At 40.1% G+C, this 20,496-nt stretch overlaps 1 protein-coding gene across 7 annotated transcripts in view; it reads left to right on the top strand.

Annotated features, from left to right (window-relative positions):
- PITPNM3 (PITPNM family member 3) overlaps nt 1-20,496 on the top strand; it is a 137,106-nt gene that overhangs the window by 71,253 nt on the left and 45,357 nt on the right. For all 7 annotated transcript variants that reach the window (XM_049803085.1, XM_049803083.1, XM_049803079.1 and 4 more), the window contains 2 exons: nt 11,148-11,224; nt 13,425-13,660. In XM_049803085.1, the coding sequence (XP_049659042.1) occupies nt 11,148-11,224; nt 13,425-13,660 (313 nt within the window). The remainder of the gene's footprint in view (nt 1-11,147; nt 11,225-13,424; nt 13,661-20,496) is intronic.

Here is a 20,496-nt window from a genome sequence, read left to right as displayed (position 1 = left end):
TGTACCAAGAAAGTGCATGTAACATTATTTAATGCATTAGATAGTGCCTTATAGCATTGTCTAGGCTGGCAGAGGTGGAATATTGGAGGGTGAACCTGCTGGTATACATGATAGCTCATACAGGACAGTACAGCATGGCTTAATTTGAAATGTAGAAGCCTTCAGTGCTTTGTGCTCTGGACTTCCTTTTACCATCTCTGCTTAAAGAGAGGTATGCTGTTGAAGTTTCTGAGTGCTGTAGGAATTAAAAGTAGTGTCATGCTTGGCATTCCTAGGGTTCCTTTGCTGCTGGTGCCCCACTTTGAAGAGTGTATACATGTGTCACTGTGCTGTTGATCTGGCTGTGCTTTTGCATTGCTTGCTGAAGAGAGCAAATTGGCTTATAGAAATGAGTGGTGTAATGAGGGTTTTCTTTCATCGCAGTTCTCTCTGGGAACAATTCTCGGTTGCCCTCACTGAGTTCACAATGAAACGTCTCTTCGCTATTCCTGCAACTATGTTCATAAGCATGTGCTGTCACTCTGTGCCAACCCCTTCCCCTTTGGAAATCATGCTTTGGCCAGCTCATCTAGCCTGGTTGGAGAACTGGAGCTGAGAAACACTTGCAGCCTAGATCCTTAGCTAAACCTTGTGTGTTGCTTCTACTCCAGTGCTCCATTAGTAGTCATATACAAGATCTGGTAGCATGTGTGTGTAAGACTCATTCAATGAAGAAACAGTTTGGAAGTTAACACAGGCACTATCTGATGTTGTGTCTTCCAGAACAGGATTGGGATCAGTCATGTGTGCTGTTGTTTTCCTCAAACAGTGCAGTTTGCGAAACTGCATCTGCAGTGTATTACAATATTCTTTATCATTTGTTAATAGAAAGCATATGTTACAGTCTTCATGTGAACATACTTCTCATGACGGATCTGTCATTATAAACAGCTAGTAATAGCATAGCAGATGGCAAGAAATGGCATAATTTCTCATGGAAGTGGGATAATGGAAATAGCAGTTTTCTTTGGGGACTATCACCACTTTATGCTTTGTACCTAAAGCAAGTTCTCTTGTTTTTAATCTAAATTCCTCCCTAATTAACATGGCAAAATACTAAGGATGTTTGAAATGATTTAGGAAAAAAAAAAAGAGGACCTGGATTGATTCTTAGTGCAGGTTTGAGCTGTACCTCATGTTCTCAGAAGTTTGGGAATGATCATGTGAATTCTTTTCTCCCAGATTCAGGGTACTTATTTTACTTATTTTTTTTGTCACGGATCGAACTGATGCTTTTCATGGCTGATTTGGGGTGTTGAATCACTGTCTGAGCTTTTCCTTTCTTCTGGCTCTCCTCTCATGCTGATGGCTGATCTTGAGATCTGATGTACTCCCCATGAAGACACTGTTTGGGCAATGAGTTATTTCAGGCAAGGCTATAGACCCACAGCTTGCTTGGCGTCTCTGTATGTCACTGATGAACATGTGCAACATACACCAATTCCAGTGGGAATTTGAGTCCAAAACAATCCCTGCCGGAGGTGCTGGCTCATTGGTATCTGTGGTAGCAGTCTGTTTTCTGTCTCCAGAAATACTTGGTACATCTCTTCCCTAGTCATTAAATCAGTTGGCTCGGATGGTAGTCACTGTTCCTGAATACTGACTGCTAGACTCAAAAGCAGTATAATTTCTGTAATGTGGTTGCCCTTAATTTAGGACTGGGAGCTGTCTTCCTTATAGTTCAGCATCCGGTCAGCAATAGGGTTAAGTGTCAGTTTCTGTTTTTACTCACCTCTTTCACTTTAATTTTTTTGGTACTTCATATTGCTAAGAGCCATTTAACTGATTAGGGTAGTTCTCAGTGAGCTGGTACATGGTCCAGTGGCCATCCTGAGAAAAAAAGCTTAGTAGTTCCTGCTGTTTTTTCATAATGCAGCCTTATGTTTTAAATGGTATCAATTGATAATCTCCCAAAAGATAGAACTTTTTAAATTCATACTGTTGACATAGTTGTTTAATAATGAGGTCACCGTTTCCACATGATAGTTGAGCACCTACTATGATCTCAGCTAAATCAAATTATTCACAGTACTTACATTTGGCCACCTGTTTTAATTAAGGTTACCAGGTATTCCAGCTTGGCCAAGTTAGCCCCAGATTACAGGATGTGTCTCCAGGATGCTATTTTGTCTCAGATTTTCATCCAGACATGGGATTTTCTGGTTTCAGTTTTCAGATTGGGTTGAGAGGGTTTACTCTTTCTCCAAGGCTTCAGCCTCCCTCCCTTGCTTTCTTTCCCCCCAAAGAGAATGAGAGCCATGTATTCTTTTCATTTGACTTGTTGCAGTTGGAATATAATAGCATTAATTTTGTTCTCTCAGCTCATACTTCTGTTGCTAATACCAGACTACAAACCTGTAGAAAGTTATGAAAGGCATTTGTCAGAGCCTGGGTTACAGCTCCTGAGCAGACCTTATATTAAAATGTCAAGAAATTTCCCTGGGGAGGAAATGGGCAATTGAACATTTTAAAAATTATTGTTGTTATTTTAATGAAAGTACTCCTTCCTCTTTCCCTATTTCAGCTGCTGCTGTTCCAGAATGCTGAATTAGGATAGCAGAATTAGTCCCCCCTGCATTCAGTGTGCGGTTTTGAAACTTTCTGCTACTGGAGAAGCAATAAAGACTTGAGAGCTAATAAATATCTGCATATTTCTGAATAAAGAATAGGCAGAGTTGTGCTTCTAAAAAGTAATTTTTGACCATACATTTGTTAATCAGTAGACTAGTGAGGTTTTGAATAGCTAGACAGTAATTACTTTCTTAGCATTTGTCAGCATTTGTTCTTGTAGTGTGGGAGAATTACTGGGTACTAAGGGTTAGCTTCTGTAACGTGTAAAAGCATTCTGATGACGTACAAACCTTTATCCGTATTTCTATTTCATATGTATTCCTACTTGTTGGTTTTGTGTATTGATCTTCTGTGTTTTAAGATTCCAGTGCATAATCTAGAAAAGGACAGCTCAGTCTTAGGGAAGGCAAGATCTAAGTAACACCACTTTCATCCTACAAGAACCCTTATTCTAGTTGAGATAGATTTTCAAGTAGACAGAGGGTTCTGCATGCATTTCCTGTTTTTCTTCTCTGGCAAATTAAATGTTAGAATACATGGCTCCATGTAGACTGGTCAGATCTCATTTTCTGAGCACTGTACTTAACAATATGGGACAATGAAAGGAGGGTGGTATAATGATTGTAGTGAGGGCCAAGAGCTCCTGCTATGAGTCTTGCTGATCAGCACAAAAAACCAGACTCAAGATCTCTTTGATGTCATATGGTTCACCCAGACAGCTAGTGAAGTGTGAGAGTACCCTGGCATCCATGTAAGGTAGGAAGCCTATACAGGTCTGTTGTGACATGTATTATACTATGTGCTTTGACAGTGTGCAATGCACTGTTACCAATAAATAATCCAGGAATTTTTGCGTGATTTCTACTATGTAGCCTGTGGGAAGGACCCACATTGCAGAAGTTCGCAGTAAATGTGTCTCCTGTGGGAGGGACCCCATGCTGGAGCAGGGGAAGAGTGTGAGGAGTCCTGCCCCTGAGGAAGAAGGAGTGGCAGAGCCAAGGTGTGATGAACTGACCCCGACTTCCATTCCCCGTCCCCCTGTGCTGCTGCAGGAGGAGGTGGAGAATTTGGGATTGAAGCTGTGCCTGGGAAGGAGGGAGGGGTGCGGGGAAGGCGTTCTAAAATTTGGGTTTATTTCTTATTAGCCTGTTCTGATTTGATTGGTAATAAATGAAACTAATTTCCCCAAGTCGAGTCTGTTTTGTCCATGATGGTAATTGCTGAGTAATCTCTCACTGTCCTTATCTCGACTTATGAGCGTTTTGTTATATTTTCTCTCCTCTGTCCAGTTGAGGAGGGGGAGTGATAGTGTAGCTGGATGGGTGCCTGGCATCCAGCCAGGGTCAACCCACCACACTTAGGTACCATAGAAGCATACATTGAAACAAAAATTTGATCCAAACTTTACATCCTAGCCAGTAGTTCATTCTTTGTCTGTTTCACTAGTCTGTCCCAAAGTGGGTTTACACTATTGTCTTCCTTTGTATCTGACTGCCTTTATGAGTGTGGTAAAGTGTTGTAGCTTAAATCCATCATGTGCCATGCATTTTTTTCTTTCTCTTTTCAGTGGAGTTTTATGTGCAAGATAGTTTTGTGATTTAGCAGAAATTTTTTTCTTGTTCTTTTTGTTTTGTTTTTTTTTCTTTTACTTTTTTTTATTGCCATGCTACTGTATGTTCAACTCTGTTCTCTGACAGGCAGAGTGTTTTGCAGGGGGAGTGAGAGGTGTAAAGTGTTGTGATGGGTGAGTTAATTCCACAGCCTTGGAGTAGCTCCGGAAAAGATGCCTCTGTCTGCAGAGGCAAGATTATTTACCCTTTTAGAGGGCGGTCATGGCACCTTAGGAGCAGAACAACTGATTGTGACTTTTATATCCTGCCATGCTGCCTGGGCTGAGGAAATATCTGGGGAAAAAAGGTACTAGGAATTTGCATTCTGACTTGTAGCCTGCAGGAAACCAATGCAGTGATATTAAGCCAAGTTCACTCAATAGCATGAAAAATTCACTCTGCTCAGTTAATATGAGCCAGAGCTGTGTAGGGTGGCTCGGCAACTGTGTCTAGATTGAGGTTTTCAAGTGTTTTGCTCCCAGGAAAGCATTAAAACAAAAGCTGGGTTTTTGAAAGCTCTCAGTGTGTTTGGAAACCTGGTTGCTTTTGTAAACTTGGACATTAGGACAGCAGTTGGAACTAGCAACTACTGCCACCTACCCACTACTGATCAGTTAGTTTGAGTGCCTGTGGAGGAGCTGACTTCCTTGAGGAATGAGATTTCAGGATGTTCTCCTATTCCCATGTCTCTCCTTGTGCCAGATTTGAGATGCCTAGCGGACTGTAGCTGGTGTGTTTGCAGGTTAATTAAAAAACAAGACAAAACAAATGTACAGAAAGTTTTTAATCTTATCCCACTGTGACCTTTCCTAACTGCATCACTAGCTGTTACAGTGTAAGCTATTACAACCCACTGGTTTCTGACTCTGTGTGGGATTTGAGTACCTTTTTTGTTACTGTAATTTACATAATGATACAATTAACATGAATTGGTATAATGATGGTATGAATCAAGACAGCTGGAAAAATCTGTAAAATGTTGATAATGTCATCAAAGAGGTTCGGTCCAGCAAAACCGTGTTGTTATTTTACCTCATTAAAGCCCTTCCAGTAAATAGTAAAACGCGTAATTTCTCTGTAACCAGTTTCATGTAAGTGCCTAATTAAATTTCTGTCATTTTTCTCTAGTAGGTCATGTTGTCTGTTTCTGTCTCCTACAGAGCTTTAGCTGCTGAATAGTCTTACCCTTTATATTTTCATCATGACAGAGAAGGGTCCCCCAGTTAAGTCTTTGATATTTAACCTAAATAATGAAGCTGAACCTATGTAGACCCAAAATCTGATTATCTTCCAAAGTGTATGATCAGTAAATTTCTTGAAATGCCACATGCCTAATACACAGCCCCCTGCCTCCCCTACTGTGGGACTGCTTTGAATTCAGGCAAGTTTGTTTCTTTGGGCAGCACAATGCTGAAGATCTATCCACTGAAATTCCAACTTGTGCTGCAAGTCAGCAAAAAGCCACCTGACTCCCCTTTGCCTTTTTTTCTTTTTTTAATTTGTTTAGATCTCCTCATTCTTTTTATGTTAAAACTTTACATCTAGGTGCAGATTTTCAGAACAAGACGGTATACATTCTAACGTTACTACAGCCTGAACTTTTGGCAGCATAGCAGTGTTCTGAAGACAGTTAACTGTGCACATTAGTATGTCTGAAAGCAAAGAATACCTTGTGTGCTTCCCTAAACTGATCTGTGTGTCATAATTTCTGCAATCTCTAATATTGCAAGCTGATATCATACTTTTTTTTCTTTCTCAGCCAAAGTGAGAAAGCAGTTTTGAAAGAAGCCAAATTTTATGATAGAGGGCTACTTTAACAACAGAATAGAAATTGTGATTAAAACAATACCAAGAATCCTAGTGTCCAGTTGTCTGTGATGTTTTTGTGTGTGTGAGTAAGGAGCTATCCTGCAACTTGCCTTTGATGCATTAGGGAAAAAGCAAACCACCCTCTCTGCTTTCTAAAAGCATATCTTTAGAACAAGATTTTCAAAGGAACAGCACACAAATAATCCAAGGAAGTATTCTGTCTTGTGCATTGCACTGTATAGATAACTGAAGAGGTTTGTGAGCATGTGATCAGGAGTCCTGGGTTTCCTTTTTCGGTATTCTCTTGAAGATAAAAATTGTGGTTCACTACAAGATGGTGCTTCATGGCCCTGAATAATCCTTTTTTTGTGACACAAAACTAATGTTTCTGTGATACTAATTCTGTTGTGAGCTTAGGTGTTAAAAAACGGACACTTTTTCATGTGATGACCTTCAGAAAAAAGTGACTCCTCTGGACAGGCTTTTGGAAACAACACTTTTAATTAGAAGCAGCTTTAAATTGCAGAGACTTCCAGAATAGAACTGCATTTGGTGGAAGTTCAGGGTTTATGCGTGTTTGTTGTTGCTCTTGGGTTTGTTTTCTGGTGTTTTGGTTTTTGTTCTTGTATTGTTTTGTTTTATAGAAGTATTAAATGACTATCCTTTAAATCCTTGCCTGCCAGAAAGGCAAGAATAATTACCTTGCTTTTAAATATGGAGGAATGTAGCCACAGAGGTTAAATAAATTTCTAGTGGCTATGAGGAATGATAGTAGTAGAATCTGCTATAGAATTAGCTCTCAGTCCTAATGCAGAAGAGTAGAGAGTGTTCGAAATGTGCTTTGGACTAAATTCAGTACTTTTAGAATAACCTGGCCAGACCCTGGGGTCTGGCAGACTGCCTATAAACATATGTGAAATGGAGTGGAACCACAAAGAGGGGGTGAACTCAGAATGCCAAAAAAGGAAGTAAACTGAGTCATCAATAGCATTATGTGATGGATTTATTTTCTTCTGACATGCTGGAAGAAACAGAGGAAAATGTTTTAAATTCAGAAAGCTGTCAGTGAACTACTTTGGTATTATTATTTAGTACAATCCTCTCATTAACGCTTAAAACTTGTATCTGTTATGGAGGGAGGAAGGTCTCCCAGTTTTTCTCAGGACAGCTAACCCTTGTGAGATGAGTAGAATTTTAAGGCTGTAACACTGCAGTCAGCTGAAGTTTTAAATTGCAAATTTCTGGTGTTGACATTCAGAAGGGTTTCAAAGCCTCCATGGAAGCCTCCTCCCATGAGAGGGAGGAGGAGGTGTTACGGAGATTCACATCTTGTCTGGAATTTCATCCCTGTCTGTAGAAGGGAAAAGCACATTTGCCCTCCCCAAATAACTGACCGCCACGACTTCAGCTGAAGTAATCCCCCTTCAGTGAGATCTTTCAGTATTTAGCTTCTCTGTTTAAGGCTACTGAGTTATAGGAATAAAAGGTGTTATCTAAAGAGAGCTTGGCACTTTTAGTTTGTAATTGCTTTCTTCTAAAAGAAAGACTGGCATAGTTTGACCATGCCATAGTTCTCATAAAGAACTTTTGCTGGTCTCTGTTGCTTCTCACTATGTGAGAGTGGTTTTACTTAGGAAGAGGTTGAGATGCTGGACTTAGCAGTAAATCATGGCAATTTTGCCATTTTGGCACATTTTAATAAATGGTGACTGATTTGTAGCTTTTAATATTCTGTATCTTAAAAGGAAATTAATATTCTGGAGAACAATGGCATATAAGGTAAAGAAGCAAGTGTTGTGAAATGAGTAGGAAAACTCATGAATAGGGGCACATTTAACAGATAAAGCAGAATGCATCTCTACTGGTCTAGGTATCACTAGAGTTAGTATTTCAAAGGAAACTGATTTGTTGTTCCTAGCCTAATATTGGTTGGTTCATAGATTGCTAGCAGACTAAACAAATAAACTCGACAATGTTTTAGGTGTTAAAGTCTTCCTCTCAGGTTTACTTGTATGCATTATGTGTTTCCTGTCTTAAGTAAAAAGTCACTGCTAGGAAACTTGAGATTGTAGCAGAAGCAATCACATCATAGACATTTTAAATTCTGAATGGAAAACCATCAGGTTTTAGTTTTGCTACTCTCTTTTTAGCACCTTTTAAAAAAAGCCAGCTGAGTGCTGTAAAACTGGAGTTTTCATAATACTGCTAGAAATTCAAAGAGACCATCCTACCAAATATCTGGTTTGTGGGTTATAGTGGCCATCAGGTACTGATTTTTAAAGAACTGCCATGTTTTGAAGGCCATGAAAAACCTAAATATTTTTTTCCAATGTCTCCTAATTCAGAGAATGACTGAGGTTGGAAGGGACCTCTGGAGATTTTATAGCCCAACTCCTCTGCTCAAAGTAGGGTCATTTAGAGCAGCAGATGCTTAGGGCTACGTCCAGTCAGCTTTTGAATATCTACAAGGATGGAGATTCTGTAACTCGCCTGGGCTTACCCATTCCAGTGTTTGACCACTCTCACAGTAAAAACTTCTTTCCTATATTTAAATGGCATTTCTTGTGTTTCACTTTGTGCCCATTGCCTCTTGTCCTTTCACTGACTATCATGAAGAGGACTCTGGCTCCATCTTCTTTACTTCCTCATGTCAGGTATACACATTGATAAGATTCCCCCACATACCCCAAGCCTTCTGTTCTCAAGGTCAAACAGTACCGTCTCTCTCAGCCTCTTCTCATGTCAGGTGCTCCTGTCCCTTAATCATCTTTGTGTCCCTTTGCTGGTCTTGCTCCAGTGAGTCCATGTCTTTGTTATACTAAGGGGCCCAGAACTGGGCAGATGTCATCTCACCAGTGCTGAGTAGAAAGGAGTGATCACCTCCCTTGACCTACAGACACTCTTCTTAATGCAGTCCAGGATGTGGTTGGCACTCTGCTGCAAGGGCACATTGCTGGGTCCAGGTCAACTTGTTGTCCACCAGGATCCTCAGGTCCTTTTCTGTAAAGCTGCTTCCCAGGTGGCTGCTCCCCAGCCTGTACTGTTAAGTGGGGTTAGTCCTCCCCAGATGCAGGACTTTGCATTTCAGTTGGTTGAACTTCATGAGATTCCTTTTGACCCATTTCTCCAGCTTGTTGAGATCTTTCTGAATTGCAGCACAACCATCTGGTGGTTCAGCTATTCCGCCCAGTTTTGTATTGTCTGCAGGCTTGCTGAGAGTACACTCTCTCCCATCGTCTAGGTCATTAATAAAGATGCTAAATGGGACTGGACCCAGTAATACCATTGGGGTACACCACTGGTCACTGGCTTCTAGCTGGACTTTGTGCTGCTGATCACAACCCTTTAAACCTGGCGTGCCACCAAATTTTCAGTCCATCCCACTGTCCACTTACGTAGTCTGCACTTTCTCAGTTTCTCTATGAGGATCTTATGAAAGACAGTGTTGAAAGCACTACTAAAGTTGAGAGAAACAACATCCAGTGCTCTCCCTTCATCCACCATCATAGAAGGCTATCGGGTTGGTTAGGCAGGATTTTCCCTTTGTAAATCCATGTTGACTACCAGCAGCCACTTTCTTGTCCTTGTGTTTAGAAATGAAGCACAATGGCCAGTAGAATACCTCTTAGGGACAGCAGCAAATCAGAAGTTTGATGTTTTTGTTCTTGCCTCCTCTTTCTTTACCTGAGAAATCAGTGTTCCAGGATCTGATTGCAGAACCCTGTAAGCTAAAGTGTAAGTGGGCTTCAGTGTGTTTTTTGCAGAGCTTTGCTCATCTCCTCTGATGTCAATGTCTCATAAGTGCTGTAAGAGACAGGAGTATGGAACGTTCCTTTAATTTTTAAGGAAGAGATTGGCCCCATGTATAAATGTGACAATGAAGCCAACAACAGTGCTAATCAAATGTCATCCTACAGCTGTTTCCTAGGTAACTAACACATGCAGCTGGAGAAAAAAGACTGCATTATGAAGAGACCAGAAAGATTCTGTAGCAATTCTTTTCAGTGACTAAAGAAACACGGCGGGGGGGGGGGGGGAAGTGGGTAGTGCTATATCATCTTCAGAAGTTTTATAGAATAGAATAGAATATTTTCCATCGGAAGGGACCTACAACGATCATGTAGTCCAACTGCCTGACCACTTCAGGGCTGACCAAAAGTTAAAGTGTATTATTAAGGGCGTTTTCCAAATGCCTCTTAAACACTGACAGGCATGGAGCACCGCCCACCTCTCTATGAAGCCTGTTCCAGTGTTTGACCACTCTCTCTGCAAAGAAATGCTTCCTAAATTTTGCTTCGTAAGGCCAGACAGTGCACAGTCTCATGTTCTTAAAGCTGTTATCGTGAATGTTCCACCACTTGCAATGAGTTGCTGTCCAGCCAGTCTGCCTAAGAAGTAGTCACAAGCAGATCCTTGGGTCTCTGGTCATGCTCTGAAGTCAATGCGGATACTTTCATTGTTGTGTTTATAACAGAGGATGCTGCACATACGATCCTGTTGTGAAAAGGTGTTAGCAAAGCACTGTGTTTCTCTGCAGCGTCACTTCCTATTTTTCAGGTTACAAGAGTTTTTGAGGAAAAACTGTCTTTTGCTCTATGGTCTTACTCCTATTTTGCTTCCTGGTAATGGAGCACTGCAGTTACTTCTGGGCGTTTCCCAGATAGTCACAAAGGTTTGTGGTAGAGCTGAATCCTGAAGGTCTTTGGAGAACTTTAAAGGCTTAATTCACTTACCTATACATAGGTGGTTAGTGCCATTAAAGACATACCAGAATATCTAAGATATCTGTAGGGGACGAGGAGAGATGATGCAGAACCTCAGGTAGACTCTGCTGCTGCTGCTCCAGAAAGGCACAGATGACCAACAGCAGCTGTACTGGTCTTACACACCTTTGTATAAGGACCCGAATCCTGTTCTAACTGTTGCTGTTAAGAACAGAAGAGCCTCTAATATGTACGGCTGCAAGAAACCTTGTCTATTGTTCTGTTTGTGCACATGATTTCCTGTGAACAGATCTTTCTGTCCTGAAACTAGAAATGTGCCTTACCTTCATAGAAGTCTGTAAAAGATGAGGCAGCCAAATATTTATATGATCAATTATGTCTCTTTTCCTTTCAGGTGAATTATATAGAGCCTCTTTAAGAAAACAAAGGTTCCCGGCACAAGGCAGTATTGAAATACACGAGGACAATGAGGTGAGATTGTTTCCCAAAACAAGCTGTGCTGATTTCCAAGGAGCAGACATGTAGAAATACTCTTATATTGTATTACGGAATTATAAACCCATTTGATGGCTGAGTCTGTCTTTCCTGTGTTCAGTAGGTGCACATGCAATCACTGAAAATCATAACAAGCTTTTAAACATTGCATAATTAACTTAGGTGGAAATATGACCCAGTTCTCTGAAGAGAAATTGTTATGTCTACTTAATACTTAAGTGGAAATGCAGGTTTTGTGAAGCAGGTTCAGCAGCAGTCATGAAATTGATAGTAACAGTATTATATATTTTTTTTATTTTTTTTTTAAGAAGCAGCAAAGAATCTAAACAAGTTCGGTTCCTTCCAGTTAACTGATTAAGGTCCTCTGTCCACACGTAGGACAGTCAATGGAAATGTCTACTTTTTCATTTTTTAAGAATTCCAGTCCTACAGTCCCCTGAAAATGATGGCAGTCTTTGATTGACTTCAGATGTCCTCTTGATTAGCCCTTGAGTCCCTTGTCTCTGTCATAGCTGAACTACTGCTGAGAAGCAAATTAATTTCAATCCCTTTGAGTCCTCCTGTGAAGGATACCAGTTAAATCCAGCTGAGAGACTTTTTGTAACAATGACTTTAACGATGTTGACCTGCTTGAATTTTTACATCTGTTTTGAAGCTTTTCAGTTCCACCAACCCATCAGCAGTGCCACTTACAAGCTGGCATTGGCTGTGGAAGGAGCTACTCCTAGCTTTTAAAGGGAATTAAATTTCTCTTCTGAGTAACTGGGATGGGACCGTATGGAGAGGGAAATTGTAAATTAGAGCAAGGAAAAGTGGAACTTTAAAAATTCTCATAAGATCCACTACTTAATCAGACACAAGGCAGGTCAGCAAAATGCCTTCACAATGACTACTGCTACTGAATACTAAAAATCATGGGCTGAACAGAGATAGTGGCTTTATAGAACAACTTAAAATTCTCTCATTTTCAACCATTTCTCTGTCACCATTACACAGGTGCTAAAGTTACCAATTTCTTTGTTTTATCCTTGTCAACAACATTTCCACCCCTATCCCTCACTAAACTACAGCCTGAAATATGTGTGTGTGTTTGTTTAATTGTCAGCTTTTCTGATTAATGTTATTCTTGTCGAACTTGGAGCAATTCTTCTCATTTTATATTTACTGTTGAAGACCGTGGCTTTTGTTCCAGAACTTAAGAATAAAGTGTCCAGAATATTGCCTGCTTTCTCAGTAAATCACTCAATCTAGCAATTAACAATCCTCAGACAAATAGAAGAAATGTTACTGCTATTTTTATTGTGTGTTCATATTTGGTTAGGAACTAGAAGTCTTCAAGAATCGTGTGATCCAAAGTGAAGAAGAAAATGGCAGTCAAGATTAAAAACAAAAAATCTCCTAACCTTTTAATTTATTACCGAGTTCTTTGAGTACACATAACTCTCAAGGGGTAAGGAAGAAAAAACAGAGTTGTGAGACATTCAAAATGTTTTTCCAGTCTCAAGTAGATAGCATCTTGTTGATTGAACGGGGCACACTGATTATTGTCTGTGTATGCATGTATTCACATATTTGTAAATGTATTTGTGAGGTTTATGGATATCAGCAATGATACATTTTTTTACTCTTTCAGTAAATGTCTGGATAAGTTAGCCCCATTTTTCATTTTAATAAGAAGTTGTCAGTCTCAAAAGGCTGAGATAACTGCTATCATCAGCTTTTGCTGGATGTTTTCGTTAGCAGAGAAATTTGTTTTTTTAGAGCCTGTGATGATTTGAGTTAGAACCTTTCCAGTAAATGCAGCAGCCTTGTTCACAATACCTAGACAGATGTTTGCTTAGGCTGTCTGTGGATGTTGGAATTCTTCTCCAGTCTCAATATATTTAAAATAGCTTTTGATGTACGCAAAGCTGTTTATAATATTTGTTGATCTGAAACCTACACCTGTGTTGCAAGAGTTTTCTAGCAGAGCATAGCATGCTCTACCTGGTTCAGACGTATTTGAATTAAATGGAACACAGGGCACCACCACCCCTAGTGAAGGCAAATATAAAAAGATTACAGTGGGGATGGGGGAAGAAACTCACTGCTAACTGCTTGTGAACGTTGACACCAAGTATAGCAACACTGTCCATAAAAACGCTTCCTCCCTTCTTATTCCCTGTTTTTCTCACAGGAAGGAGTTCAACACCAGAACTGCAAAACTCATGTGCTAATTTTGATCCTACATGGGGGTAACATCTTAGATACTGGAGGTGGGGACCACAGCAGCAAGCTGGCAGACATCAACACCTTCAGTTCTGTGTTTGAGAAAGTGACCCAAGCCCATTTCCCTGCTGCTTTGGGCCACATCTTAATCAGACTTGTTCCCTGCCCAGCAATCTGTTCAGCAGCTTTCTCTCTTGTTTCCAAGTAAGTTGATTTGCATTTTCTAATGTTTGGCTTTGCAGTGTGGTTTTGAATGTCTTTCTGTGACCTGGTTTTTTCATAAGGAAATGTTGCGAATCCTTCTTAATCTTCTGCTTACTGCAAAACTTGGAATGATCTTTCATCCTTTTCTAAGTGTATGTATTTGTTTAAAAAAAAACCCCCACAAACCATAAAACCCTACCAAACTCAAAAAACCAAACCCCATGGTAGACTACAGCCTATTGCCCATACGTATCCAAAAGAAAAAAAACCAAAAACAAACCAAAAACAAAACCAGAAAAGATCTGGACAGAAGAAGGAAACTGTCATAACTGTTAACTTTTCTCCTTACCCCCCCACCCCCTCCCCCTTTTACCCCCCAAAATCAATAGTCAATTTTTATCATATTTTAAAATTGCAATGTAGCTAGCTCTGCCTACAGATATGCCAACTGACATTGTCTATCTTATTTGTCTGTTCATTATTTCGCCATTATAACAGGATGTTATAAAAACCCCTCCTGATAGTTTTAATGTTTCCTGTTTTAGAAACAAAAATGGCATATTGCTAACATTGGTTTAGGAATAAAGTAGAGATTGTGAAGTGTTGCTGAGAAACTTAGACTGATTTAAGTAAATTCTGCTTTGCACTAGAAATTGAGGACAGAAAGAAATATCTAAAACGAGTGATTTAACACGTTGTGTTGGGGAGAAAGAATTTACATATGAACATGTTTTTTACATTTTAAGGCAACAAAACTTTAGTATCTATTCATTCCCAATAGCAGCTACTGCACTTTGAGATCCTGTAGTGTTTTGCGGTAGACCACTCATTTATTGTCATTAACCTATAAGAATGCCATATACAGAAGTGTCTTGAATGGGCTACAAAGGATGCATCTCTACAAAACAGTGCTTTTAGCCGAGGAAGGCTTCAGTTTGCAGTACAACTAGGATTTGGTTGCATGTATAGTGGGAGGGTTCCGTTAGCTTTGATGGAATTTCCTGACTGAGCAGATACATTTGCTAACTGATGTAAATGGAGATGGCGCTTACAAGGTTGCCCTTACTAACATGAGAGATGGGTAGTTTGCTTTAAGGAATTTGGTAATTCACTGGCATAAAGGTAGATAGACCCCAGTTCAGGGCTTCTAGAGAGCAACTGGGAGAGAATGCTGTGCATTACAGGAGATACTGGATCAGCTTTTCATTAATGAAGAACACTAGTCAAGAATGCCTGAAACATCTTGTCATTGGTAAAATTAGTGTATTTCTCAACTAGCATAACTCTGCAAACCTAAATGGCACTGAGCTATAGTATGGTTATGCTACATGACATTCACATTTACATTTCTAGCTGTCAGGTCCTGTTTCTGTCTGAGACCAGGTTCTGCTAGGAAACATTTACTAGTTGCAATATGAAGCAGAGATAATGATTTCATTTTAGGAAGTTGCTTATTAACTGGAAAAAAAAAGTAGTTTGCTGGGTTTGGAATTTGGGGAGAGTTTTGGGGGTGTTGGGATTTCTTAGGGGAGGTTGTTTTGGGGGGGTGGTTTAAGAAAGTTCTCACAAAAATGTTCTAGTCTCTCAGTGTCTGGCTTAAAGAGATGGTTCATCAGATCACATTGGCATTAAGTCTAGTGGCTTTCTGAGGTTCCTGGTAGTCACTTCTGCATTTGAAAATCATTGTTATGTAAAAAGCCGTGATAATATTTTGATGCAAAACCAAGTCACTATGAAATACTAAATGCAACTTTCAGAGAAAGAACAGTTAGCAACTGCATCTCAGAGGCCTACTTAGTGTAGTATTTCAGACAGTCATAGAATCATTTAGTTGGAAAAGACCTTTAAGATCATTGAGTCCAACCATAAACCTAACACTGCCAAGTCCACCACTAAACCATGTCCTTAAGTGCCCTATCTACACATCTTTAAAATACCTCCAGGGATTGTGACTCCACCACTTCTGCACTCAAATCAAGAACATAACACTGAACTGTTAACTGTGTATCAATGATATGCTTTGAAGTTTCTGTGTGCATGCTTATATGAAAGGTATTATCACCTTGCAAAACTATTACTACTATTAATTTTAACAATTGTTATGTGTACGGCAGTAACAATTTCAGATATGCACTCTTTTTGACAATGCTGTGAGGTGTGAAAAATGACATGTAACAACTCCTTCGGGAGAGGAAATATGACTCTAGTTATAGTGACCACTTGGGGATCAGGAAATATGTATACTATTCCTGTGTCTATAACAAATTTCCTGGTTGACCATAAATGAGAAAATCAGTCTGTCAGTGCCTCATTTCTCAAATTTGTTGAACAGAAACAAGACTAAAATGATATACTGACAATTTTTCTGTCATTAACCAAAGGCCTAACATAAACCCTGAGAAAGAAACAGGAAGATTCCTGCTGTCTGGATTGTCCCTCTAGCCTAGGTTATATGAGAAAAGCTTAAGGGATGTAGGAATAAGAGAGGACTATGGTTAAGGCATGTTCCCTGAAAGCTGGAAAGGAAACAGCTATGCTGAGACTTCACTCTGACAACTGGTACCTTGTTAAGGGTGAGAAGAGATGATTTCTGAGGGAAGGAGAGTGATCTGGGTGTTTCTTTGTCGGGCTGTTAACGCCAAGGAACAAAGGGTGATCTTAGCCTGTATGATTGAGGAGGTGTTACACTTTCATTCCAAGCCTATTAAGTGGCCAGGTTGCCTTACAGGGTTTGTGCAGAAACAAAGACCACAGCAGCAAGAGTGTAAACAACTTAATTTTACTTCCCCTCCTGCCCCAAAACAACTTCTCCATGCAGTATTACTTATACACTAAATGAATGAAAGTTTTAGCAGGTGGTGAGCAAACTTTCCACTGAGTGCTGTATGATTGGCTTCCACATCATCGTAATGATAATTGATTATATTCTATCAATTCTGGTAGTGTAGTTCTGATTGCAGTCTAGTTCTGGTACTAGCCCAAGGAGTATTCTACAGGATAGCTGAGCAGATACAGAACATTCAGTAAAGGAAAGGATTAAAATCTTGAAATGGTTTTGATGTTGTTATTTGCCCCCATGGCTCTAGTGAAATGAATTTTAGAAATAACATGGACTTTTCCATTGGATGTATCCACTTAAGTAGCTGCTATTCCTCACCTGCTTTTTCACTCTTGAAATTCACTCATTAAATGAGAGAAGCTTTTCAGGTAACATTTCTTTCCTTAGTGATATTTTCCTTGACATAAATATTTTAAATGGCATGATAAAGAAAAAAGAAAGAAACACATGCTCTTGGGCCTGCTTCAGTTCTTCTACAAGTGTAAACCAGGAATAGCTTGTGAACTCTGTAGTGATGGGAAGGAGAGAATCAGATTTGCTTGATTTCTTCTTTTCTAAGCAAAGAGAAACTTCTTTTGGTTTTGTCTGGGGCTTTCCCTAAGTGATGGCTGCTTTTTATAGTCTTTTTTTGTTGCAATATAGTGCCCAAGGTTACATTTGAACCTCATGTAGAGCAGAAAACCCTGCACAAGAGTTGAGGAGATCTACAACCACATTTTGGACCATAAGATGCGGGAATGGTAATGCCTCTTGTCCATATGACAGAGTTAGAGAGGAGAGATGGGGAATACATTAAAGTGATAAAATACTAGCTGGACTTAAGGCTGTGACAGGCATACAGGAAGAAGAGGTGGCAGAGTGCAGACCAGACTGGTGGAAGGTGTGCCTGACTGTTCGCATCAAGGGAGAATACACTGAAACGACCAGGAAAAAGTGTGTGCATCTCCAAGTTGCTGTCCTGTAAAGCAAGAGAACTGATAGTAGAAGAGGAGGTGAAGCATCAAAGAGTGTTTGGAAGATCATCCTTGCCTATTTGGGCCATTGATTAACACAGGGCTCAGTAGTGTCTCTTGGGTATCCCATAATGCAGTGCCTGCAGGTCTAAACTATCTGGAAGAAGAGCTGATAGAGTGGAAGGAAGAGTGTGTGCTGGCAGCCCAAATGAACAGAACTCCCACTTTCTTTCTCTGTTTTTTGATTCCCTCTTGTTGCAGCACATGGTATTCAGCCAGACCGAAAATAGCCAAGCTGGATGTTTGAATGTCCTATAGAATCATTCCCAGCACTAATATAAGACTGGTGTTGCCTTAGTATGTTCTTGTGTGGAGCTGCTTGTGATGTACCCATTTGGGGCTGACAAAAGGAGAGATGATTCCCTGCTCTCACATTTCTGCAGCTTCATGCCAGGAGCTTTCATAGCCAGAACTCCAGGATGCAGTTGTGGAACATAAACTCGTGTTAAACATTCCATTTAGCAAACTGTGGGGGAGGAAGTGTGTTTTTAATTACTGTAATGTTTCATCAAGGGTGAGCCAGATGACTGACTAAGCAGCAGCACAAGATTTCTTGTTTGGTTTGAATGTATCCTCCATTTTCTGCATGTGCAGTCATAGTGCATGCCAAGGTAGTATAACCCTCGGTTTACCTTGGCATAGGTATTGAATTATGCTGTGTCTGTGTGCTGAGTGCCTGGGTTCAGAGGGATTCCACTGGGACTTTTCATCTGAATGCACCTATGCAGTTCTCCTCCCTGCCTTGAAAACAGTGGCTTAAAGGAAAGGGATCTTTCGGGGCAAAATTACTCTATCTAGTAAATGTTTCAGGTTGTTTAATCTGGTCTGCTCCCATCTACTCCCATCACTTTCAGCTTCCCGTATCTCTCATATAAATCAGAAAGACACGGTTTGTGCAACCTGTGTAAATTTATAATGCATGATTGATGTCCTGTGACACTTATCTCTGTCTTTGATGCTAAGGACAGATCAGAGTTAAAACTGAGGCACATTCTTGTTCCAGCTAGATGACTCGAGAGCCATCTTTTCCCTTTTCAGGGAGAAGAATATCCCAGAGTGGACCAACTGTTACACTTTTTATAGCATATGATTTGATGAGCTTACATTGATTCACATGTCAGAGTAGAGCTCATAAATTACAGTATTGGCCAAACTGGAGAATAGTAATTGCATATGGGGAGTGGGGGGGGAGGCCAAAACAAAAGTTACATTTAGGAAGTGAACACTTAAGTAGGAAAGTAAGCATATGAATAATCAAATGAGATGAAAGTGTTTTTGCTGGATGAGTTTTAGAGCGCTCAGCCCCTTGCATGCTCCTTGCACAGTGGTGGATCCTGCAATGTAAGCTCTTGGTGTTGCATTTTCCTAGTCATTTTTTTAAAATACTTTTATAATTTAATTAGAAAGTATATGGGGAAGTCCAGTCATTATGATTTGAGTATTTTCTATTCCTTATTTTTCCTTTGTCCTGAAAGTGGAGGAAGTAAATGCATATTCTGGCATTCAGAAACAGCGATAGCAAGTCCCAAGGACTGTCAGCATGGAGTGTAGATAGCCAAACCATAAATGTCAAAAAACTGTAGTGTGACAGTTATCCAAATAAGTGTTATCATATGGGTGATTTCCCCCACTTTCTCCTCTCACCTCTGCCATGGTCAGGAACTGCTGACCTGAGGACGTTTTGAGGAGGGACCAGTGTTTCGTCTTGATCTGCATCTAGCCAGATGCTTTCTGCGTTCAGAATAAGCTTTTATTCCCTTGTTCCTCCTTTCCTGCCCCCTCCTCCCTGGGTTGAATAACCCCTCACCCCCCATCTCCATGGTGCCGTCTCAGTTATCCCTGCTAGCAGATGCATCAATCATTTCTCCCCTGGGAGCCAAGTGTACTCTTACACCATGGAAGACCAGTTCTGTCTTGCAGCCTAGTCATTTGCTTCCTTTTATCAGGGAGGCCACCTCCAGCCCTTGTGCAAGTGTGGTGTTTCCAAGCTGGTGCTTTGGAAGGACCTCCTGCAGTGTCCTGCCAATGCATCAAGATAACAAGACTTGTGCTCCTCTCAGCTCCAGTGCTGATTCTTTACCTCTTTGTCTGAGCTTCAGCACTAACACTTAGCATGTCCTCTGTGATAAACAACTTCATCTCTTCCATACACTCTTTCAGTGGTCTGGATCTTTCTTCCTTTGTGTTGTGTCTATGATAACAACAGAGGTCTCTGCAGCTGCAACCTTTACAATAACATAAATTGGGATTAAAAAACCAAACCCTCATTTCTAAGCCAGTTAACTGTGACTGTCTAGACAACAATTGCTCAATTTCAGTTTGATTTATATTCATTCAGCCAAGAAAAAAAAAATTACCAGATATTTATTTTTCCATTGACTCTGTTTTGTGTAGTTCTCTTGTGAATATTGTTTGCATTTTTCTTTCATTATGAAAACATATGCAGGTCTTTTTTTCCATTTCAAACTTTCACTTCATAATTTTTTTTCCTCTTGTGTTTCTCCCTTTCTCTTTCTGAGGTGTTATGTGGCAATTGTTACAGTAAATGAGGCCTTTTTATTTAGGTTTTTAAGGTTCATTTTTAATTTTTGAGAGTTAGTATTCATAACTGTACGTTTGCTGTGCGTTTGGGTAATCTAATCAGCTGGCAAAATGAAGCTGTGTTAATTGGTAAATTGACACAGCTTGGTAGACCAGCTGAGCTCCAGGACATGGAAACTGTTATACTGCTTTAGATGAAAAATACAAAATCATTGGAGTACTTCAGCAGAACACAAGTGTGGAAATGTCCAGTGAGGTTCAGGACATGAGCACAGACCAGCTTCCATACTTGAGCATCGCAGGTTTTCTGCTCTTCTTCCATTACCCTGGTAATAGTCTCAAGGATGCGGGTTTTAGCAAAGACATACACTAATTCCATTTCAGGCAGCTTGCTTTTTAATATTGTGATAGCCCACCAAGTTCCTAAAGAAAGTGACTACAAA

Source organism: Accipiter gentilis, chromosome 6 (assembly GCF_929443795.1).
Source record: "Accipiter gentilis chromosome 6, bAccGen1.1, whole genome shotgun sequence".
NCBI classification, from domain to species: domain Eukaryota; kingdom Metazoa; phylum Chordata; class Aves; order Accipitriformes; family Accipitridae; genus Astur; species Astur gentilis.
The sequence above is the reverse complement of the archived record's forward strand: the minus strand, read 5'-3'. Positions and strand labels throughout refer to the sequence as shown.